This window comes from Microtus ochrogaster, unplaced genomic scaffold, assembly GCF_000317375.1.
Source record: "Microtus ochrogaster isolate Prairie Vole_2 unplaced genomic scaffold, MicOch1.0 UNK123, whole genome shotgun sequence".
NCBI lineage: Eukaryota > Metazoa > Chordata > Mammalia > Rodentia > Cricetidae > Microtus > Microtus ochrogaster.
This window is the reverse complement of record NW_004949221.1, coordinates 658079-681357: the sequence shown is the minus strand read 5'-3', so window position 1 is coordinate 681357 and position 23279 is coordinate 658079. Positions and strand designations below refer to the sequence as shown.

Here is a 23279-nt window from a genome sequence, read left to right as displayed (position 1 = left end):
CTTTTGGTTTTTTCGAGACAGGGTTTCTCTGTGGCTTTGGAGCCCGTCCTGGAACTAGCTCTTGTAGACCAGGCTGGTCTCTAACTCACAGAGATCCGCCTGCCTCTGCCTCCCGAGTGCTGGGATTAAAGGCGTGCGCCACCACCGCCCAGCCCAGAGAGGATTTTTATGCTTAACTGTGACTCAATATTCACAGTTAAAAAATAAGGAAATGAAAATAGGGAAAGTCTGAGGACCTGCTAAATTATTAAGGGCAAGTCTTAGTCTGTAAAACATTCGTTTTCATTGCAGTGCAGGAGGGAGTGGTGATTGTGTCAAGTTACAGTAAAACTGTGTTTATTCACCTAGGTTAAGGGCAGAGTGGAACTGCTGTAGCAACAGTGGTTTCAGAGATGGGCAAGATGGCACAGGTTCTTATGCTCAGCACCTTGTGAAGGCTGAGGCAGGAGCATTGTCCTGAACTGGAGGCCATCCAGATCTGTCCTGTAGGATGCTATCTATAAGACAAAACAAACAACAAATGAATTTTCTCAAAACCCGACAACAAAACACAATAATCACAATACTGGCCTGTAATTACAGCTACTCTGTTAGTTCACGAAGTTCAAGGCCTGGGCTACAAAGATTGGTCTAGACAACTTAGTAAGGCCTTGTTCCATAATGAACAACAAAAAGAGGTTTTGGAGGAGGGCATGGCCATGTTGGAGCATGATTCAGATATTAGGAGCACTGACTGGCTGTTCCAGAGGTCATGGGTTTGATTCCCACACCCACATGGTAACTCTCGACCATATGTAATTCCAGTTCCAAGGGATTTGGCACCCTCTTCTGGCCCCTGTGAGCACCAGGCATGCATGCGGTACACAGATCTATATGCAGGCAAAACACCAATGTATGTAAAATAAATTTTGTTTTTGTGTTTCTTTGTTTTTGGTTTTCCAGACAGGGTTTCTCTGTGAAACAGTCCTGGCTGTCCTGGAACTCACTCTGTAGACCTGGCCTCGAACTCACAGAGATCCACCTGCCTCTGCCTCCCAAGTACTGGAATTAAAGGCTTGCACCATCACTGTCCAGCTAATAAATTAAAGAGAGAGAGAGAGAGTTGGGGATATAACTCAGTGGTAGAATACTTTCCTAGCATGTATGAAAGTCTGGGTTCAGTCCTAGCAGAGGGCACACGTGGGAAGTGCACAAGTGTGCATGTGTTTCTAGGCTCACTCCCTGTGGGAGGGGCTCTGTGTGCATGTGTACATGGATTCAATAGTCCTTAGACTGCATCCGTCTAAATTATTTCGAACAGTTTTGGCTGTACTTTGTGTTCACATCCTCATTGATCCTTCCCAGGGTGCTGAATGCTGAAAGAACAATGTTGGCTCCCTTACCTTCCTCATGTATTTTACCAACTCTAATCTATATTCCGCAGTTATTGTTTGGGTGACACAGACTTTTCTTCTCCCAACACTCACATGACCGCTTGGCAGCACTTAATATTAAATCATACTTCATGTTTCTATGTGCTCTGCAGGGAGTTGGCAGTGTCATTTTATCTGAGGTATAGACAGGAAAATGAAGGATTAATTTGTGGAGATTCACTTTAACTGGAAAAGGGTGGGGTTTTGATGGAAATAGAAACAAGGGATTTCATCATAATAGTAAATGTTAAAGTACAAAGTTGTCAAGTTCCTGTCACAGTTTCCATGGAAAAAGACTAAGTCCAGGATATGGGCCAAGGTTTGCTGGGTTTCTCTTTACCACTCAGTCAGGTGCAGTAACCTAGCAACTGCGTATCTGGTATACAATTCACAAGCTGGCAGCTGCAAGCATATATCATTCTTGCCGATATTTGCTTATTCGATTTATTCATTTATGTTACCTATGAGTGTTTGCCTGTATATGTGTGTGTATACTACATGCATGCTTGGTGCCCATGGAGGTCAGAAGAGGGTATCTTCTGGAACTGATGACATGGAGGGTTGTGATCCACCACGTGGGTGCAGTGCCTTCAGAGGCCAACAGAGGGCATCAGACATTTTGCTGCGTATGTATGGAAGAAATTTGGAAGTTGTAAAATTACAATTTGGAAGTTGTAAGATGTGGGACTTGGGTCCTGGAACTTTCCTCCCCCTGGAAGAGCAGCAAGCACTATTTACCTCTGAGCCATTTCTCAGGGCCACCATTGTTACCGAGTTTTAACACATGAGGCATTTGCTTTATTATTTGTTTTTTAAAAAATGAGATGTTATACCTTAGGTGATGTTATGCCCTAGATGCTCCCCAAAGCATATTTTAATTTTAAAATTCTGCATAAATATAAAGCCTCCCAAATGAGAATGTTCATGTCATCTGTACAGTGAATTTTGCACATGCTCTGTAGAGCCTTCCTGGTCCACTTCTTCAGTGTGTGTGGAGGGAAGGGCACTTGAGCGTGTGTGGTTGATCCTAAACCTGTGCCCAGGGTACTCACTGGATAGAGTCTGTCCCGTCTTCAAGGATTGGGCACTGATAATCTTCATCTATACTTCATCTACAGCTAATGCTTACTGGAGATTTTTACAGTCTGGTTGGGAAGCACTCCGAAAGTAATTATTTGGTACTTACCCTCCAAGAAGGCTCAAATATTAGTTACTGGGGTGACCCACATAGTGTAATATGATCATGGACATGTTAGACTCAGAAAAACTTAAAATTTGAGTCCAACAGTAGTGACCTTGGGCTTTCACAGCCTCAGTTTCCTTACTTGTTAACTGAGAATAGTCCCATCGTCCTGCCTTATCAGAGCATTTTTGAGGCTGACTGGGCAGGTCTGGAGCATAGAGTTGGGGCTCCAGGGTGAGGCAGCTCTGATATGCCTGTGCCCCCACAGATGCCGGTGCTGAAGCAGCTGGGCCCCGCGCAGCCCAAGAAGCGACTGGAGCGTGGAGCACTGTCTATCTCAGCGCCCCTTGGAGACTTCAGGCACACATTGCATGTGGGGCGCGGTGGCGATGCCTTCGGGGACACCTCGTTCCTGAGTCGCCACGGGGGCGGCCCACCCCCCGAGCCCCACACGCCACCAGTCGGGGCCCCGCATTCTGTCTCTCCACCTACAGTTTCACAGCCCCCTGCACCTGGTCTCCGAGTGCCTTCACCTGCGGACCCGCTGTTGTCCTTTCACCTGGACCTGGGCCCCTCTATGCTAGACGCGGTGCTAGGCGTCATGGACGCGGAGCGTGCTGAAGCAACAGCCACCAAGCCTGTCGGGGACACCCACCCTGCAACGCAGCACCAGAAGGCCCGCTGCCGCCCCAATGCTGACCTCCCACTGGACGACGTCATAGGCCTGTAGTGTTCTGATTCCTGCACCCCTCATTCCCGCCCAATAACCCACTTTTGTACACATAAATGGCTGAGGTTTGTGCCAGTGCTGTGTCTGTTCACTTTTTACGGGAAGGGGTGCAGAGGCAGGACAGTGGTCTATTGCCACCAACTAAAAGCTAAGTCCAGTTTATCCATGTAATAAACCACTCCCAAAGGTGGAGTCTCGCACCAGGCAGCTCCCACAGTCTTATTCATTCTTCAAATATTGACCCAGCCTCACTGCTACCTGGATAAAGTCCAGACACGGTGGTTTGCTTAGCACCACCTACGGTAACATTTGGTTTGAAGAGTCATAGACGCCTGGTCCTACACATCCCCCAGGTGCACTTTGACCAGGCGGTGTCATTAGCTTTTCTGAGAGCAACTGCAAAGAGGAGCGGTTGGGTACTCCTTGGAGCCATGAGAGGCATGGTCCCGGTAGGTAGGGCTTCTGCTCCCACCAACTAAGTGTCGCCATGCGCGGTAGCTGTTGCGTCACAAATCTGGGCACAAAGTTAACCCTGAGCCCATAGATGTCCAGATGTTTTAACACCCTAGAGGTGCGGGGCTTTCTAGGCCTATATCATGGACTGAGGGTGGAACCAGATTCTCAAAGGTTCCCGGAAAGAGGGGACCTCTAGTATTTATCACTCGGCTTGGAGAGTGGCTATCTTAGGTCCCTGAAGGGACGATACCAACTTCCGGACTCAGAATAAGGTCTTTTGAAGTTTGCAGAGGGGTGGGTCATATGTGCCAACCCCTAGACTGGGGACAGGAGCAAGACTCGTACCCCACAACCAGGATCAGGTAAAACCATTGAAACTTGGAGAGGCCAAGGTAAGGCCAACGAGAGGAGGGGCATACAGAAATCATTCAAGTGGGTTGAGACCAAGGTAAGCCACGCTCCCAGGAAAAACAGGACGGGACAATCATAAGTAACTTTGCATGGGGCAGGACCAGGAGTCACTTTGCTCATAGTGAGGTATGGTATGTAAGTCAACCACTGGTATGGGGACTACACACTTTAAGGAGGTCTGGGGCGGAGCCAGGGTATTGAACCCCCCCCCGCCCCCGCGCGCCCCTGACACACACAAAGGGCTGTGTACAGGTAAATCGCATGCTGCGGAGTGGTGTCCTGAGAAGGACAGGGCACAAGCAAAGTATTTAGTTGCAGCAGGCCCGGATCTCTAAGCCCCACCCCCACCGCACGGGGCGGAAATATATGTAAATCAGCTGGCTGGAAAGAGGAAGCCTTGCTCTTTTGATGCCCTGAAAGCGGCCGAGAACACGTAAAGTGTTTGCATGGGTTGGAAACTGTCTCTCGCCAAAGCCCAGAAAGGGAGGAGCACATATAAAATAGTTGGATGGGATGGAACTTGATTCCCTTGAGTTCTTGAGAGGATCTCAACACACTAGTTATTGGCTGGTTGGGCGGGACTAGACTCGTTAAGGCCTCTGAGGAGCTGGACTCATGAAGATCATTTTGGGCGGGGCAAGACCAGGTTCCCAGAGGCTCAGAAGCCAGCTACACGTAAATAAGCTGGGCGGGGCCGGGAGCACCAGAGCCGGTGGGACACTCCGACACTCCGAGGTTCCGCCTAGTCTCTTGGCCTCCCTCCGAGTGAGGCGGACGGGACTCCTGGTGTCACAGTTGGGGCTCAACGTTGTGGACTGAGGCTGCCCAGTGTACTGCGGTACCATGGAGGCAGGGTCCGATTCCTCTGAGGCCCCTTCGGTCTGCCGCTTCTTCCTAGAGGGCCGCTGTCGCTTCGGCGCACGCTGCCGTCAGCCACACCCCGGGGCCCCAGCGCCAACCCCTGAGGTCGAGCAGCCGGAGTCTGGGTCCAAAAAGCCGGCACTGCGCACTGCCGCTGACGTCATCCAGCGCATCCGCTGGGATCCGCGCCTGGACCCTGCCGAATTTTCGGTGGGCTACACTGATCGCTTCCTGGGCGTACAGGAAGAGCCCTTCTGCGCCTTCTGCTGGGACGAGCCTCTGGCAGCGCTCGGGCCCGGCGTATTGGCGGTGCCACAGCACCGCATCCGCTACTTCCGCTTCCGCGGCCGCCTGGTGTGGGACCGTGCCTCGCGTACTGACCTCATTTTTGGCTCGGGCTCTGTGGCTGGACGGGGACCCACCATCCTAGACGCACTGGACGACGGGAACGAGTACTGGCCAGAGGTTGCACCAGAAATCCCTGACACAGAGAAGACAGGTGCGGCTTCCAAGGGTCAGGACACTCAGGATGACCCTAAGGAAGGGAGTGGAAACCCGGCAAGAACTAGGCTTGATTCGGGCCTGGAGACACCCGAAGACGGTGGGGCAACTAAGAAAAATAAAACTGGGCTTGATTCGGGGCTGGAGATACCCAAAGAGGGTGGAGCAACCAGAGAGACTGTCCTGAATAGGACCACAGAGGCAGGAACACCAGAGGCAAGCGGGTGCTTCACAGAAGTAAAGGAGATCTTGAACCCACTAGAGACACCTGGAGCCACTCTACTTCCACAGTGGGAGGCACAGGCCATGGAAGCTCCAAAGCTTTCTGCTGAAGAGATGGGAAGTGAGTGGACTCCAGGGACTTGGCCTGATGAAAGAAGGTTTCCTCGCCAGCCCCGGCCCACACATTTTGTGGCACTGATGGCGACAGAGCCTGGGCTTAGGACGGAAGTGGTCAAGGCCCAAGAGCATTTGGTGCGGATTGCTCCTCCTTGTGCTGCTTTCCTGGTACCTGTACAGGCCCTGCACCTCACAGTGGCCTTGCTGAGGCTGACAGGCCCTGGGGAGGAGGCTGCAGCTACTGGGGCTCTACGGAGGGCCCTCCTGAAACCAGGGCTTCAGGTACCCTCCCAGCTACAGTTCAAGGACTTGACTCTTCTGGGTCATCACGTGCTCTGTGCCATACCCTCCCCCACACTGGCAGGCATGGCCCAAACTCTGAATCAGAGGTTGGAGGCTGAAGGGCTGAGAGTGGTGCAGCCCCCAGGGGGTCTACAGCCACACCTCACCCTGGCCAAGGTGCCACAGGGATCCCAGGTTTGCATTCCTGAGCCTGAGTTCAGTTTGAACCAGGAGCTAGGAAGACAGCCCCTAGGGAAACTCAGGCTATGCCGTATGGGCAGAGCAGGACATAGCTACGTGTCCCTGGCTGAGATTTCCCTCAAGTGACCAACGTTCCAAACTTCGTAGAAGAAACAAGCCAAATAGAAACAATTTCTCTCTCTCTCTCTTTAATTTTTGGTTTCAAGCTTCCAAAATGTACTGTACTCAATGCTCAAGGAGAATGAAGGGAGGGGAGGGGAGGTGGGAAGGGGAGGAAGGGAGGCATCTGGAAAAAAAGCAGCCTGACAGTCCAGCTGTTTGCAACCTCATAGCACATCCTCCAGTTACATGGCAGAAGAGGAGGGAGGGGTGAAAAGAAAAGGGAGAAAGAAGAAAAATAACTTAAACACACACACAGAGGAAAGAGAAGGAAACATGACGTGAGCTGGTGATCCATGAAGGCAGAGGGGAGGAAGGAAGGGAGGGTAACCATTTTACCTGTGTTGAACCAGGGAGCAGGGAGGGAGAAGGAAGAGGAGGGAGGGAAGGGAAAAAAAAATCAGAAGAAACATTGGGGCAGAGGGAGGAAGGGACACGGAGACAACTTAATACAACTTGAGTAAGACGAGGCAGCCCGGCTGGCATGGTCCCGCGAAGGCCCTGGAGTCCTCAGTGCGGTGTGGCGCTGGTCTGGCTGTGTTGGTGGTGCTGGCTGGCATTTCTGGGGTGAGGGGTTGAAGGTGGGGCATAGTCTTTAAGCAGCTCCCCTCACCCCAAACACTGAGGCCCCAATAGCTGGGCAACAAGAGTCTATGAAGAGGCAGACGAGGCAATTAGGTGTGGCTGGCTGGTGCCCCGCTGCAGGCGGGTGCGGGCTGGACGGCCTGTCTTCTTTCTGCTGACCCCCCAACATGGGATGGGCCAGCACGCAGGGTCAGGTGCTGGAGTACGAGCTCGAAAGAGAGAGAGAAAAAACACTGAGACAGCATTAGTGGAGGTGAGAGGTGGACACAGAACCTGTAGCCCCCACCCCGCCCTCCTCCACTATACTCCCAATTATCCCCTGTGAGACAAAAAATAAAAACGTACAAAAATCTCTGTACAGATCCCCGGTGGGAAAACGGGGGTAGGGATGCTGGCTCTTCCTGGAGCCTTCTCCCCACAAATTAATTTACAACCCATGTCCATGGCTCAAAAACAAAATCCGCAAAGGCGGTACTGGGCCACAGCCCTAACCCCGCCCGTGCTCGATGAGTGCTCAGAAGGCTGGCAGCTGCGCCAGGCTGAGGCGGCAGTCCACGCTGGAGTTGTCCGGGCCCGTGTAGGACAGGCCCAAGGGCTCTAGGAAGGCCCGGCAGGCGGCCTCGCCCTCGAAGGCCAGCTCGGCCTGCAGGTAGGAGACTGGCAGCGCAGGGCGGAAGCTATGGAGACAAGAGGAGAAAATGATGAGGCAAGCAGACAAGGGAGGGCCCAAGAGGAGGGAGCAATGCTCCCCATCTGGGCTCCCAGAATTTTCCTCAGCAAGGAACCTGCTGGCTTTTGCAGCCCCTCCCAACCTCCCCATGTCAGCGGCTTGGGGGGGCCAGGGATGGGGTTGGTAGCCCCAGTGCCCAGTTGCCCCCCCTTGCCCACACTTACCTGTCCAGGAAGGAGGGGGCAGGAGGGAAAGGGCCCAGATGGCTCCTCTGCTGGCTGAGGGGCTGGAGCCAGACAGAGTAAGTGGTACAAAGGCTTGGAGGGTAGGGACAGTGATACTCCACCCTCGAGGATGTTTGCACAGTGTTACACTCAGCAGTGCTTTCTGGTTGGTACCAAGATGCTCTAATTTTGTACATGTCCTACTAGTTTTGGGGACCCTTTCCTGCAGGCCATCGCAGCCCTTTAGCTACTTGGTTTCAAGTATCCAGAACCCAGGGCAGCCTCCCTGTCTTTCAGGTGACCCTCTAGGCCATGACAGAGACTTGTCTGCAAAGTTCATAGGAAAGGTGATGTGAGAATGAGGTCAACACAAGCCAGGGCCCTGAGTTCTCACAAGGACCATTTGTGCTATGTAGCCAAGGTTGACTAAGAACAGAGTAAGAATCATTTGCTCCACTGAGGCTTGAGGGCTGCTCATTGGACCATAAAAAGCTGAGAGCTCGGTGCCCACTCATCTCACTCCCTTGGGTTGGACTGACTAAAACAAAATCCTAAATTCCTCGGCAGGTCCCACCATAACAGGACCAAATGAGAAAATGCTGCTGCTTAGCCCGGCATTCAAGACCCCTTGAGACTCTTGACAGATATATTTACCAGGGTTTCTCAACCTTATCAAGACTGGCACACACTGCTATGGGGCCTTTTGTTGCACAGCATTCCTGGTCTCCACCCACTAGATGGCAGCAGCATGGTGATCATCTCTTCCCCACATGGGCAAGCCTCATGCAGTATGATGACCAGAGGGCCTTGCCACACCACCCTGTGCCATAGGCCCCAATCACACTGTCCCAGAAAGACATTCCAAGAAACTGCTAACAATATGAGCCAGGCCACCCTTTCTAATAACTATGTCAGGAAGAAGAACAGCAAGTAGCTGCAGGCAAAGGCCTGGAAAAGGGGAAGATAACCCAGGTTTCAAGCTGACGTGCAGGGAAGGAGAGGACATGACACCAGTAGTGAGGGAAGAACAGTGGGAGAAAACCTGGAACTGAGGGTGGCTGAGGAGGAAAGCAATGAGGGCCAGCGGTGTGAACAGGAGTGGGAGGGGACTCCAGCAGAGAAGCTGAAGGTTGACCAGGATGTGAAGGAGAGTGGCAGAGCCACAGCACAAAAGGCAGCAGAGTGCAGTGCCACATACGTTTTGATCATGGCCTTGAGGGCAGCCTTGCGCTCCCGGTCTGCAAACTTGTCCACAAGGTAGCCAGACATACAAGGTGCATGGCAATAGAGCCGGAAGAAGCGGTGGTAGTTGCCTAGGGCCCACGCTGCCCTCAGCGCCAATGCGTGGGACACACAGGGGTCTGCTTTCAGCTCCCTTGTGAGGTATGCCAGCTCCGTAGTGATGTCTGCACAAAAGATAACTGGAGGTCAGGTGACAGGGTGCCACCTTGGGCAGGGCACCCTTCATCTTAGGATGGCCTCTTACCCCCAGAGTTCTTGGTGAAGATGTAGTAGAGGATTCGGTATGCAGTAAATTCACCCACATTGCCTGCCAAGTTTTCCGCATACAGAGACTTGAGTTGCGTCTGGCACTGGTTGAATTCTTCATGGTCACCCTGAGCGTGGAGGAAGGGGTGTAAGGAACAGGCAAGTACAGGTGGCTTCAAAAGGGTGGGTGCCCCATGGCAGTTGCCTAGCTCCCTACCTTCTCCAAGGCAATGCGGGCATGTGTCTCATACACCTCCACAGTGAACTCAGTGCGGATGCCTTGTACCTGGGCAGTGGGAACGAGCAGATAGTCAGGCTGAGCAGAGCAGGGCAAGATGGCTGACACCAGAGCCCCACAGCAACTGACTTACCGTGAGGTCCTGCCGAATGGACTTCATCTGCTCACAGGCAAAGGCGTAGTCCTGCTTCTCCTTCCAGTGGGACTTGACCATGCACAGAGACTTCTTCAAAACCTGCAGGGAATAGAATCAAGGCTGAGTGTACAGACAGCTGACAGGCCAAAGCCACTGTGTCACTGCTCAGTGAGAGCTGCAGCACAGCCTCTATCAGTGATTCACCACTGCTATGAACAAACAAACCGAGTCAACAACACACAGCAAGACTCAGTGCCCCACAACTTCCTGTTGACACATAGTGCTGTGCCATCCTGAAGCAGAGTAAGAGCTGCCTTTGAAAGGCCATCTGGCTCCAGGGTCCCATATGAAAGTCTGCCTTGACTTTGCTTGTGTTAAGGCTGACTGTGGCCAGGCTATGCCCCAAGTGTGAAGAGCCTGCACGCTAGGGTCTTCTCAGAGCCAGAGCTGCCACCTCCCTGGCCTAATGCTAACACATCCTGGTGGTGGACCCACTGCCTGGGACTCACAGCCACAGGTCGCACAGTTGATGGGTCTGGGGCGCAGGTCAGCCGTAGATAATGCTTTGTGATGTCAGGACAGGTGCCCACAATCTGTAGCTCCTGCCAGTCAGGGTCAGCTCCACTGCTTTCCAGGTTACTCATCTGCAGCACCAAAGGTTCAAGGCGCAGGCGGCGTGAGTGCCCATGCTGAAAGCGGGCTGCCCTCTTTTGCTTCTTAAGCTCACGCTCTGGGTCCTCACACTCGATTGCTGCCATCTTCTTGCGGCTGCGTTTGGTTGGAGCTAGGTCATGCCTGGGGTCAAAGCGTAAAGAAGGCCAATGTCTTCAGTCACTCTGAAGGCCATCTACCCCAACTGTGAGACCCAATCAACTCCACCTATGCCTAGGAAAGAAATCCCACCCAAAGCTCACCTCTTTCCTCGCTGCGCCCTGCCTCGGCCCCGATCCATGTGGGCCCCGCGACCACCCCGACCCTTGGGGGGTGGGTTCCTGCGGCCTACAGGGTGACACTCATTCCCTGAGTAAGAGCTGTCAGAGTCTGAGTGGGAGTCACTAAATAGGGAAACAGAAAAGTCAGGCCTGAAGCACAAGGGTTAGGAAGCATCAGTCCCCTCCCAGCTGCCCTCCAGTACAAGCTTGCACACCTCCTCCGGAAGTGACGAGTAGGGGACCTGGATGAAGAGCGTGACCGCGAATCTGTGCTGGAGGAAGAGCTGTTGTCCTTCATGAAGACGTTGCGGTTGCCGAACTTGGCGAAGCTGCTACCCCGGGCTCGGCCAGCACCCCCAGACCCAGGTGTCCCTCGCTGGGATTGGGCACCCCCGCCCCTGGTCACCGAGCCTGCCCCCCTGGGAGGGTGAAGGCTGCTAGGGGCCTCCCACCGTTTCTTCTTGGGGCTCTCAGTCACAGGCTCCCTGGTCAGCCTGAGGATATAGCAGGGCAGGGCATTACCAACCAGCCACCAACCTGCAGGACTGCAGACCCCACCCTGTGGCCCAAGGCCACAAAACCTCAGAACAGAGAGGCACTTACCCTGGCAACTCAGCCATTGTGGTGCGGGAAAGGGACCAAGACCAAGATTGTCTGTGTCCAGGGGATGCTCTTAGCCATAAAGCTACCCATACCTCTCCAGCCAGTCCTGCCCACTCCCCAAAACCCTATCCTCGGTCACTCCTGGGCTTTCTACCCTCCTCACAGGGTCCTGAGATAGAGCTGTCAGCTTTCTGGCTCATTTCTCTCTGAAGCTGCCAGTTTTTGAGGCCCAAGTCCCCAGGCCAGGACCCAGCATCCCCACTCCCTCATTGTGTCACCCAGACTGACCCAGGCAGAGGCTCTCGGCTCCAGTCGATGGTGTAGGCAGAGCCATCCTGGAGCCGGGCCTGTAGCACCTCCTTGAGCAGCTTCTCTGTCCGGTCCTTGTCCTCTTCTGATTCACAGGCAGTGAAGCACCGCTCAACATATTCCTTCATATCCTGCGGCCAATCGTCCGGCTTCCCAGACAGGTTTCCCCGGCCAGACGGCCCACTGTGGGAATAAGACAGATGAGGGCACTCAGGTGGGAGGACCCCACATCTCAGCAGAAGTTTTACTGTGATCTTAGATGGCAGTCCTACACCACACATTCCCAGGGTTCCCTTCACCACATGAGGCACTCGGAGGGACCTTGGAGAACAGACACTGCTGAACACAGAGCATGGGTAGGTAAGGATGGGGATGAGACTCACCTATGGTTCTGGGTTTTCTCAGAGCTGGGCTGGGAACCGAAGCTACTGTGTTGCCCCTCTGTATTGGAGCTGAAGTTCTGGTTGGTGACAGCAAAGGGCCGCTTTTGGATATTGAACTTGAGACCTCCAGTCCCAGGGGCTGCTGTGGGAGGACAGTGGAGATTAGAGTTAGGTTCTTCCCAGACATTCAAACTGGCCAGCGCTGGAGCAGGTCTCTAGCATGAGCAAATCTGTTCCAGAACAATCTTTCCCTAGACTAGAGTCGATCACAACACCCTGACAAAGGTCCAGCCACTCTGGGTGGCTCACAAATAAGCTCCAACTTTCTGACCCCCACAAGTCTGCTAACTCACGTTTCATGCGGGTCCACAGCTGCTGACCCTTCTTGGGCTTGGCAGGCTCACTGTAGCTGTGTGGCCCATAGGTCTGCCCTGTAGGTGCCCCTGTCTGACTGTGCTGAGTGGCTGGGGCTGTTCCAGGCTGAGGGCCATTGCTTAGACCATGTGTCCCATGCTGAGGGTTTGAGGGCTGAGGGGGCTGGGCTGCAGGTAGCTGCTGAGGGGAAGCCTGGTAGGCCATACTCTCATCCATGCCAGGGACTGGAGGCTGTGGGAAGAAGCAGAGGCTGAAGGCAGCAGGCAGCATCCTGATGCCAGATCACATGGTACTCAGTTCTTAAAGTTACTCAGTAAGTACTCAGTAAGTGCTACAATCTTCTGGGGGTTGCCACTCCGTATGATCGGTGGCTTCCTGGGGTGTCTATTTTTACTAGCTATCCTTCCCACAACAGAGAGGTCTCAGACTCAAGAGACTGAGCAACTTTCCATAGGCTCAGCTACCACCAGGGCCAACACTGGGGCCTGACTCTACTAAGAGCCATTGACAACACATCCACTAGGGTTCTCTTGAGCACATCAACACGTGACAACACACTTACTCAAGCCCTATGAAAGGCTGCATCCTCTCAACTCTGAGGAGCCACTAATGTGTAGAGAACAGTGAAGCAAAGCAAGGACTCAAAGCCAGGTCAATGTACTTCCTATGCCCTAGGGTCCTCCACTCCTCTAGGCTGCACCAGTTGCAAAGGCAGCATGTTGGGTAGGTATGGCTGTGGGTGTGTGTACACCACTTGCTGTGTGTGCAGGGGGCACACTAGCTCCAGAACGCAGTTGTGAGTACACATACTGGAGAAAAAGAGAGACGGCAGACTGCCAAACTACAAACCGCTCCCGCCATCTCCCTAACATTACAGCCCCTGGAACTTGCCCAGCCTCAAGCCCATCCTAGTTTTAAAAGCTAAGCTTTTACATCAGGAGGTGCTTGACAAGAAAGAACAAGCGAGAGGGGAGGGAGCAGCTTTGAAATAGTGCAGACCATTCTTGGTTGCAAGTCCCCTCAAAAGCCAGGCTCTTGCTCCCAGCTGACCAGGAGCAGCTAGGCAAAGCATTACCTGGTTCAGAGTCCCTTGGTGCTGGGGAGCCGATGGCTGCTGGGCTGTAGCTGAGCCGTAGGAGCTGGCCATCCCATACTGGGAGGGGGAGCCGTAGCTCTGGTACATGCTCTGCCAAGGCACAGGAGGAGCCGGAGTTAGTGAAGGCTGCTCAGGCCTTCGGCCTCCCTTGGAACCATGTTCAACTCAAGAGGCTGTAGACGCCCGGCCCTTGTTCTTTCTACCATACAAATGCACCAAATCATGTATTTTCAAAAAAATCAAAACCAAAAACCTCTTCATTCCACTCATGCCAGCACCCATAGGTCTTGCTATCAAGTGAAAAGAAGCAGTGAGTGCCAGCATTTCTAATGCTATGATAAAGAGACAGGCAGGAGACAGGGGGGATAGGCTCACCCCTTTAATCATGGGACTTATGAGCCAGGATGGAAACAGGTGGATTTCTGTGGAGTGTGAGGCAAGCCTAATCTACATAGCTAGTTCCAGGCCAACCAGGCCTACACAGTGAGACCTTGTCTTTAAAAAATTAAAATTAAAAAAAAAAAAGGCAAGCTTGTTGTGGTGATGTATATTCAGGAGGCTGAGGCAGGAGGGGTGGTTGAAGTCAACCTGGGCTATATAGAAAATTCTGACTCAAACAAATCCCGGGTTTAACAACGTCCACACATAGCTATACAGCTATAGGTGTAAGTGGGTAACGTCCCACAGTAATTAGCATGAAAGAAAACAAGGCAAAGAAGAGAAGCAGGAATATGACTTGAACAGTTTGGGAGTGGGAGGCTCTCTGAAGATGCTCTCTAGGCAGCAAGGAATCTTGAAGTGAGCACAGTAAAATGGAAAGCTGCAGCAGAGCAAAGCACAGGGGACTAGGATACCCTAATGTCCTAGGGTAAGGAGGCAGTGGGATGGACCATGGACAAGTCAGATCTTGTGAGACCGGGACAGGAAGCTGGGATTTACATTAGGGGATACTGGTAGGTTTCCGCACACTGCTATGTCCATCTTCACCCCCACTAGCCACGCCCCACACGGACAGAAAGCTCTCACCCTGTAGTCAGGTACTCACCATGGGGTAGTAGTAGCTGTAAGGATAGGCATAATTGTACTGCTGGTACCACTGGTAGTACTGTTGCTGCTGCTGCTGCAAAGCTGAGGCTTCTGCCTGAGAGACATACTGTGGAGACAAAAGCATGTACGTACCTGTCAGTACAGCCACAGGAGTCTACGGGCACGACAGTCCCAAGAGGATAGGCCTTTAGTGCAGAGTAACTACAGAAAAGAAATGGAGTCCATGCCTCTACAGTAAGAGTAGGCTTCTGGAAGATGGGGCAAGTCTCCCTCCTTAGGATCACTCAGACCCAAGGATCACTGGCTGACTCAAAGTTGTTGGTTTAGTTAACAGGAAAACATATTTACAGCCTGCTAAGGCATGCCATTCTCTGAAAGTCAGCATCCTCCCCATCCTTCTCTCAGCAACAGCCCCACCCAGCACAGCAGTTCCAAGTCCTGTGTGCCCTTCTCACTTGTGCACTGGACACCGGCCCACTGCTACTAGCTTTGGAGCTACTGGCAGCCCCTGCTTTGCTAATGCTGGCCAGGGCCTGGCGGGCCTTCTCCCACTCTGGGTTCTCGTGCATAGGAGTCTCCATGCCGTTCTCTCTGCTGGCTCCAGCCACCATGCCATACTGAGAAGACCTGCAAAGGTGAGACAGAATTATGTTCTACTGTACACAGGTAGACAAGGCCAAAGTTCCAGACCTAAGATCCCTACCTACCAGAGCCATAGCTGAAGCTGGCACATAGCAAGTGCCAAGCAAACAGAAGGTTGACCAGTATACAAAAAACTTTACGTGACCTTAGAAGGACTCAATCTTTTACAAGTCAATGAATTCTGATATGGCCAACTATGGGGGAAAAAAACAAAACAAAAAAGGAATTATCAGAAAGACAGTAAGAGGGGGCTGGAGAGATGGCCCCTATTTAAGAGCATTTGCTGATCTTGCAGACGTTGCAAGTTCAGTTCCCAGCACCTATGTCAAGTGGCTCACAGACACCTGTAATTCTAGCTCCAAGGGATCTCATGCCTCTTCTGAGCTACATGAGTGTGAATTATACACACATACACACCGGCATGCACACACAGAAAGCTCAGACGGGAAGCTTGCTCCTCCACCCTAGCTCCCAGAATGTGGATTTCTTCTTCCAGGCTGTGCAAAGAAGTCCCATTGTATTTTGTTCCTCTTTCCCAGCACAATGGGCTGTGTTCCCCTAGTCCTACTAACCAATCTGTGCTGCGCTGATCACCCACGTTGGCCGCCATCTGGACCTTGGGGTGTAGGGAGTTGACCTCGGGAGCCAGACTGCTTTTTCACTGTCTATAAGAAAAAAGATAAGTTAGACCTAAGGAGGAAGAAAAAATGCTGGATCCATAAAAGGATAGATAGGAAAGACAGAGTATCTCATAGAAAGGAGCACTGGTAAAGAATGGAAAAGAAAGCCGGGCGGTGGTGACGCACGCCTTTAATCCCAGCACTCGGGAGGCAGAGGCAGGCGGATCTCTGTGAGTTCGAGACCAGCCTGGTCTACAGAGCTAGTTCCAAGACAGGCTCCAAAGCCACAGAGAAACCCTGTCTCGAAAAACCAAAAAAAAAAAAAAAAAAAAAAAAGAATGGAAAAGAATCCAAGCATGGTGGCTCATGACTGCAATCCCGACACTCTTTTGGGAGTTCAAAGCCTGCCTAGGCTACATGTTGAAATCCTGTTTCTAAAACCAGTAAAAAGAATTAGAGAATTTCTCTTGTGGAATGAAGAGACTTGAGCATGAAAGGAAGACACTGGACTCCCTAAAATGAAGGATGTAAAAATGAAAGACAGAGATGATGATGAAACGATCAGAGTGGATGCGAGGGGAAACCAGGCTGAGGTGGTGGGTGTGGATACCCAAGTCCTGGGCAGGGAATCCAATGGGAATTCCTAGAGTAGTGATACAGGTTCTAAAGAAGCAGAAAAAAGGCGGGTACTATCCAGTGAGTAAAGTCTTAACTACCCGTGAATAAAGCATTAGCTACCAAGACGTTTGGCAAGAGGGAAGTTTCTGGAGACACATAGAGGATCATGGAGCCGAGACTGAGAGTAACATGGAGAACAAAGCAAAGTTTTCAAAGAGAAAGGGAATCTCAGGATATCTCACTGAGGAGCAACAGAAAGTGGAGGTGGGGGAGGCTCTCCTTATGTGAAGTCACTGGCTGTCAGCACTTGAATCAATGAAGAGTCCCCAGAGGACAGAGACTTGTATGAGATGTTCCTAGGAGCAGGAGCTAGTCTGGGAGAAACAACAGGCAATCCCTTGGGTACGATGTCTGCAGATAAAGTTTTCGGGGTGATGTGGGAGGCCCACAATTTTCTTAAGAAACCATTAGGGGTGAAGGGTGGGGTGACAGAAGCATGAAGGACTGCCTTGGGGTCAGGACTTGAGGCCAAAACAATAGAATTTACAGCAAAGAAGCCCATGGAAGAACCAGAAAGCTTGCAGGAAGCCTTAGGGGCAATGACAGGCCTCAAAGACATTAAGAAAAAAAAAAAAAAAAAAAAAGACAGGGCCGGGCGGTGGTAGTGCACACCTTTAATCCCAGCACTCGGGAGGTGGAGGCAGGGGAATCCCTGTGAGTTTGAGGCCAGCCTGGTCTACAAGAGCTAGCTCCAGGACACCTAGGACTGTTACACAGAGAAACCCTGTCTCGAAAAACCAAAAAGAGAAAAAGAAAAAACAGACAGACCACTGGGTGGAGTCAAGGGGTCGGTCGAAAGTAGGGAAGCAAGTGGGAGACTCTGGGAGTACTAACTGGTATTAGGAGTGAGGCCTAGGGGGCAGGGATCTGACAGACGAGGACAACATGGACTCTCTGCACCTGGCTGTCCCGCAGGCATGGGGTCCACGCCACCAGGTGGAGATGGAGGCCACCCTGAGCCCAAGCGACCCTCCTTTATCCCCGCGGTCAGCCACCAGCCAGGCGTGCCTGTGCACCAAGCCGCGAGGATGGTCTCTCTGGGTTGCCCAGGGCAACACGGCGGCCGGCGTAACAGCGGGTCAATGGGGCCGCGAGGGGCGCGCCTAGGGCACTAGGGTCCGCAGCGTTCCCAGGGACGGTGGCAAAGCGGAAGCGCGCGCGCACGCGCAGTGTCGCCAAACGCGCGCGCACAAACCCCGGGCGCATGCGTGGACGGCCACACCCTTCACAGACGCTGGGAGCGGCGTCGGTTAGCCCGACCAAGCAGGCCCGGGCTCGCCAAGCGCGGAGCCGGAAGGAGTCCCTGTGCTCGCCCGCCAGTCCGCCCGCCAGTTCTCACACTCACCAGGACCTCTTGCTCCCGGGGTTCGTTACCGGTGGGCCACGGCGGCTACAGGACAGCCGCGATAGCGCTCGGTCACAGGCAGGCTCTTCTGGGGCTGGAACGTCCTGACCGCGGCGTGATGGCGTCACCAGGACGTCTGTACCCACCCCGTGTCGAGTACAGCCAATGGATGTTACCGCTCGCTTTGAACCACCCTCCACCTATCCCGCCTACGCAATTGCGTGTGGGCGTTGTCAGCAAGCTGAGAGCTGGGCGTGGACGGTGGCCCCACGGGGACAAGCGCCGCAGGCTCTCCCACACAGCAGCCTTAGCCGTAAAATGTAAACTTATAGGGACGGGAGTTTTGAGGCTGTGCACAGCGCTATGACTTTTTTTTTTTTTTAAAAAAAAGGAGTGAATAAGTGATGAGGATGAATCTTCCCCCAATAGGCTTGTTTAAACCTGGAATGGCACACCTGGCGTGAGCAACAGTGAGTGAGACCCCAAGAAAGCAGGAAGCACGCGTCGCTTGAGGAGTAGCCTTTTGGCTGTGACGCTGGAAAGGTAGCCGGGGCAGAGGAAGGTGTAGGGAGAGGTTTGCAGAACCTAGAATGTGTGTAAGTGCTGACCAGGCTGACCCGGAATTCAAGGACATCCGCCTCCCTCCTACGGGATTAAAGTTGTGCGCCTTCACGCCCGGCCACAATAGGCTTTTCTCTTATGTTCTTTTTTTTTGTTTTTCTCTCTTTTTCTTTTGGTTTTGGGAGACAGGGTTTCTCGGTAGCTTTGGAGTCTGTTCTGGAACTAGCTCTTTTAGACCAGGCTGGCCTCGAACTCACAGAGATCCGCCTGCCCCTGCCTCCCAAGTGGTGGGATTAAAGGCGTGCACCACCACCGCCTGGCCCAGTAGACTTTTCTTAAAGCTCATTGTTTACACCAGAAATGATTGAATTGTGCTGTTCAATTAGGGATACCTGTTAAAATAATAATAACCCAGCTTCTAGTCACACTTTGTACCAGAGACTTTTGGTAATTACACAACACTTTGATAACTTTATAACATTTTGTTACTGTTAGCATGGTAGGCTTCTTCCCATCTCTTTTTAATAATGAACTTTTATTTTAGAATAAATTTGGGTTTACAGGGGGGAAGTTGCAAAGATAATACAGGAGTTGGGCACAGAATGCCCAGTTTCCCCTATTGCTATCACCTCGGATTCACCTTGGTTTATTTGTTAAAAAGTAAGAAACTGACTGACGTTGCTTTAATACTCTGAACCAAGCCGCAAACTTTAGACTTCGATACTTTTCTCATTAATGTTTTCTGTGTGCCAGTGTGTAACCCAGAGCATCGTGTTGCATTTATTTTGCTTTTCCCTGTCCTGTCAGAGCTGAGGTTTCTGGATTTATGACACCCATTTGCTTGACGATGCAACTGAGGTTCGACAAGTCATCTGACTTGCCCACATTCGGCAGTGTGGTGCCTGGACTGGGGCCCAGAAGCATCCAATCGCTGTGTGGGGGCGTTTCAGGGTCTGTCACCTGGTGCTTCTGCACCCGACTGCCACTGTTTGTCACACCCAACCTGAGGATCCTGCTCTACTGGCTTCCCTTAGAGAACTGCTGGTCTTCTAGAGAGTTCTACTTAGCAGGTCACTTCTTCCTTTTGTGGACTTTTTGTCTCCAGCATGTAACTAAGCCAAGTGTTGCCTGGACAGAGGGCTCTTCACACACATCTTCAGTTGCTTGTCTCTTTCTGGAAGCCGTTCCTCAAAGGATCACAGTTGCCATTCTTTCACAGATAAGTAGGTGTTTGTTTGTTTGTTTTCATACAACTGGGGATTCACAGCCTCTGGGCAGCATATTTTGAGCACCTCTTCTCTGGGCTTCTAGAACAGCACCAGACAGCACCCCAATTTAACGTCACAGTAAGTAAGTATTGGGCAGGGGAGTAGCACATTGTGTTTGGAAATCATTAGAATTTTAACCACTTATGAGTTTTGTCTCTGGATTTTTGTTTCTTCGTATGTTCATCTCAGTTGCTTATTTTTAAACTGAGTTGTCTTTTATGAATTATTTGTCATATGTGCTTATTTTTTCTTTTTACAAAAGAGAACTACATAGGCATTATTCCCATACAATAAATTTCCCTTTTTCCTCTGCCATATTTGTTGGTTTGTTTGTAGTTTTTAGCTCATTGACTGCCTTATCTTTTCTTGTCTAGATTTATATCTTCATGTTTCCTCTTCTACATCACCTTAGCAGCACTACATACAAATATTCTACTTTCTCTTTGAATACTTCTTCCCCTTTACTGGCACACACTTAGGTTTTCTGACATCTTGTGCTGGATTTGAACTGCTAGGAAGTGAGTTGATGCCACACCGTTCCTAAACCCATTAGGCCTTCACATTCCACATGTCTGGAAGCTTGACTTTGTTGTTCCTGTGGATTCATGCATGTTTAGATCTAGAGCTACGTTTATTCTCTTCCTGGGGCTGCCTCTTCCTTTGTCAGGACAACCAGAGCAGTGCTGAACCTAGACAAGAGGAGAGTTGTCTTTCAACCGTCAGGGAAGGGGTCATCTCTCTAGCTCAGTCAGGACTTCTTCTCCCAGGAGGGGAGAAAGAAAGAAGGTCCTAGCTACTTGTAAAATAGTCTTCCCTTTTATTTCAAATCAACCCTCTTCCAAGTTAGTGCCGTGAGTTGAGATTGCTGGAATATGGCAGGAGCAGAGACATCCTTATTCCTGCCTCCCCTAGTCCCTCCAAGAACAATAGCAGCAGCCAGCCAGAGGTGAGGGACACCTGGCTGTAGGTCAGCCCCCTTCCCAGTGAGCCCAGATCCCTGCTCTGCTATCTCAGCAGTCCCTTGTGCTAAAGACAAATGGGAATGGGGGAATGTTGGGGCCAGAGCAGAATGTCATCCTATGTGAGGTGTCCATGGCCAGCAGTGTTAGTGGTCAGAGCCCAGTCAGGGTCAGGTTAGTGGGGCCTTCTCCAGCAGTCAGGAAAGGAGCTAGAGAGAGGGAGAGATGAGGAGCTGACATAGGCAGGAGACACTCCTGTGGACACCCACCCAGCCTCAGAGTGCCATAAGTCAAGGCCCAGCAGATCACCGAGGTGTCATTAAAGCTTACCTAACAGGAAAGGCCACTCCAGGCTGGAGGGGAGGCTCAGATGGAAGACTGCCACTGCACAAAGCGCTTGGATTCCTAGCACCATAATGGGGAGAAGACATACAATGAGAATCTGTCACATACTGGGGGTTCCTCCCTCAGACCCAGCGCTTTTCCCTCAGGTTCAAGACTCATCTCTCCTCCCACATTATCCCAGGCCCATCCCTTCCTCAGACCCAGGACCCCAGCCCCAGTCCTTCTCCCTCAGACCCAGAGACCCAGAGCCAACCATCCCTCAGACCCACGATTTGACACCCCAGCCTTTCTCCACAGACCAGGGTCTGTACCTGAGGGTTGAAAGGGTCGTCATCATCTGTGTCATCGTAGTCATCACTGGAGTGTGATGTGGGGAGTGGCAGAGAAGCAGGATGGGAACCCATCAGGAGGCTGCCCCATCCCCACCAGTGGCCCTGGGTGCTGCCTCCTGTCCCCTCCCTGGGGACCCTGCCCTCTCTCCCCTGCTGACCTGGGCGGGAAGAGGGCCCAGGCACGGGGCAGGCTGCAAAGGGTGGTGGCCAGGGCCCCCGCAGACAGGAGAGAGAAGAGCATCAGGAACAGCAGGCCCTCCAGGGCATCTTCACACAGGCCTCGGAGTGCCAAGCCATAGTCCTGAGGCAGAGGGTAAGCCTTAGAGTGTGCACACATGTGCTCTGTACACAGGTCCAACCATCCACCTGCCTGGCTGAGTGGTATTGCATGAGTCACCGAGACTCTGTGTCCAAGAGTAGTCTCCTGTCAGAGAGCTTGTTCTGAACATTGAAGGCCATCCATATGTTCACCTTGTGCCTTTGGCTGAGCTTCAGCCCACCAGTCCGTTCCCACTTTATCTCCTGCCTCTACCCTACATGCAAAGTGGTCTACCATCTCCACTCAGCACCCAGAGAACTGCTCTCACAGGATCTCAGGTGGAAGAGCCTCTACATGCTGCCTCCCACCAGCACCAGCCCTGCCTGTCCTTGTTCTAACCACATGTTACTGACAGATGAGGATGCTGGCACCCTTTTCCTGTAGCTGTGAAATTCATGTTGCCACACATTGTCAGATGCCCCTTGGGTCCTACAAATCGCTGGCTTACGTAACAATTTAGGATTGGACATGGCACATGATACATATGCAGAAAAGACTGTCTACTGTGGCTGCTGCCCTGGAGGACAGCAGAACCATTGTGACCTCAATGCCCAGTGGCACAGCCAACGTGCTGGTTCATTCTGTAGAAATGGACTAAGCTGCCTTTGCTCAGCAACCTTCAGTACATGGGACCAAGGTAGCTTGTGAGCTGGTAGGACAGTAAGATGTTAGGACAGTGCCAGCAGAGGCCATTTGAGAAGGGCACAAGGAGCCAGGCAGATGGTTAGTTCTAGATAGAGGCAGGTAGCTGGGTGACATGGAGGACAAGGGTAGAATCACCAAGACTGAGGCCACACGGCGGCTTTTGCTAGGGCTGTCTATACAGGCTCTGCTAGGTCAGTGCTAGGAGCCCTGGCTTTAATCCATGTGCAGGGGGATTCACACAAGGGCTTTTCGAGGAAGACTCTGATCTGACTGTGTTTGAAAGGATTACTAGCTGTCTCTGGATAGATGGAATGAGCAGATGGGCATGCAAGAGGCTGTGGTCTTGGCAGGAGGGGAGGGGCCAGGGTCTGCAGCCGCAGTGGCTGTGTGAGCAGCAGGTGCAGTGGGGAAGTGAGACTAGCGAGCTGGAAGGGCAGTCCTGATTTCCTGGTGCAACTGCTGGGGTGAAGGAAGAGGCTCCTACTGTTGAGTAAGTGAAGTATTTGGTGAGGAGCCCACCAGGATACTAACCAGTTAGGCTTGCATCAGGCGCACACATACTGTGCCAATAGCCCCATACAATGCTGCCTTTGAAGCTGTGGAAAGAAGCTGAGCCCAGAATGGGCAATCTGCTTTTACAGAGACACACAGCCTAGAAGGTACAGAGCTGAATCTGGAACCAAGACACCTCCCCCTTGCCTCTCATTTACACAGGGGTCTCCCTATAGGCTTAGCTGGCCTGGGATTCACTTTGTAGACCAAGCTGGCCTAAAACTCCCAGAGATCCACCTGTCTTTGCATCTGCCTCTGGAAGGGCTGGGATGAAATGTGTGCACCACCACACCCAGTCCGTTCTTTCATAGCCTAGTGTCTCATCCCTATTTTATTTATGTGTATATTTGTGTCTACGTGTGTTTGTGTGTGTGTGTGTGTGTGTGTGTGTG

General features: G+C 52.0%; 4 protein-coding genes across 5 annotated transcripts in view; 2 read left to right on the top strand and 2 right to left on the bottom strand.

Moving 5' to 3' along the window:
* Positions 1 to 3395, top strand: part of Cdc42ep5 (CDC42 effector protein 5) — a 5380-nt gene extending 1985 nt beyond the window's left edge. The window contains exon 3 of the mRNA XM_005371708.3: positions 2864 to 3395. Coding sequence (XP_005371765.1) covers positions 2864 to 3325 — 462 coding nt within the window. The 3' untranslated portion in view covers positions 3326 to 3395. The remainder of the gene's footprint in view (positions 1 to 2863) is intronic.
* A 1400-nt stretch (positions 3396 to 4795) lies between these two features.
* Leng9 (leukocyte receptor cluster member 9) lies at positions 4796 to 6553 on the top strand. Its single transcript, XM_005371704.3, has one exon. It carries the CDS (start codon positions 5036 to 5038, stop codon positions 6500 to 6502), a length of 1467 nt encoding a protein of 488 aa, XP_005371761.1. The 5' UTR covers positions 4796 to 5035; the 3' UTR covers positions 6503 to 6553.
* On the bottom strand, positions 6550 to 18618 carry Leng8 (leukocyte receptor cluster member 8). The gene is made up of 16 exons (XM_005371705.2): positions 17907 to 18618; positions 15836 to 15928; positions 15077 to 15248; positions 14620 to 14727; positions 13554 to 13664; positions 12457 to 12709; positions 12104 to 12245; positions 11700 to 11903; positions 11024 to 11302; positions 10791 to 10931; positions 10386 to 10671; positions 9874 to 9975; positions 9720 to 9788; positions 9501 to 9630; positions 9213 to 9420; positions 6550 to 7797 (listed from the first exon to the last, which is right to left on the bottom strand). The coding sequence occupies exons 2-16, from the start codon at positions 15871 to 15873 to the stop codon at positions 7635 to 7637; spliced, it is 2406 nt and encodes an 801-aa protein (XP_005371762.1). The 5' UTR covers positions 15874 to 15928; positions 17907 to 18618; the 3' UTR covers positions 6550 to 7634.
* Positions 18619 to 18985: 367 nt separating this feature from the next.
* The window catches only part of Ttyh1 (tweety family member 1), a 22338-nt gene continuing 18044 nt past the window's right edge, over positions 18986 to 23279 (bottom strand). The window contains exons 11-14 of one of the 2 annotated variants that reach the window (XM_005371707.3): positions 21530 to 21672; positions 21351 to 21396; positions 21025 to 21099; positions 18986 to 20903 (exon numbers count right to left, since the gene is read on the bottom strand). In XM_005371707.3, coding sequence (XP_005371764.1) covers positions 21061 to 21099; positions 21351 to 21396; positions 21530 to 21672 — 228 coding nt within the window. In that variant the 3' untranslated portion in view covers positions 18986 to 20903; positions 21025 to 21060. The remainder of the gene's footprint in view (positions 20904 to 21024; positions 21100 to 21350; positions 21397 to 21529; positions 21673 to 23279) is intronic. The other variant, XM_005371706.3, reaches the window with a different exon arrangement.

Bases quoted from the DNA above. Each gene is read 5' to 3' on its own strand.
- Leng9 (XM_005371704.3), top strand. From the start codon at position 5,036: ATGGAGGCAGGGTCCGATTCCTCTGAGGCCCCTTCGGTCTGCCGCTTC.
- Leng8 (XM_005371705.2), bottom strand. From the start codon at position 15,873: ATGGCGGCCAACGTGGGTGATCAGCGCAGCACAGATTG. The intron at 11,904-12,103 runs GTGAGTCTCATC...TTATTCCCACAG, and splicing joins GAGAAAACCCAGAACCATAG to TGGGCCGTCTGGCCGGGGAA. The intron at 9,976-10,385 runs GTGAGTCCCAGG...TATTCCCTGCAG, and splicing joins CAACTGTGCGACCTGTGGCT to GTTTTGAAGAAGTCTCTGTG.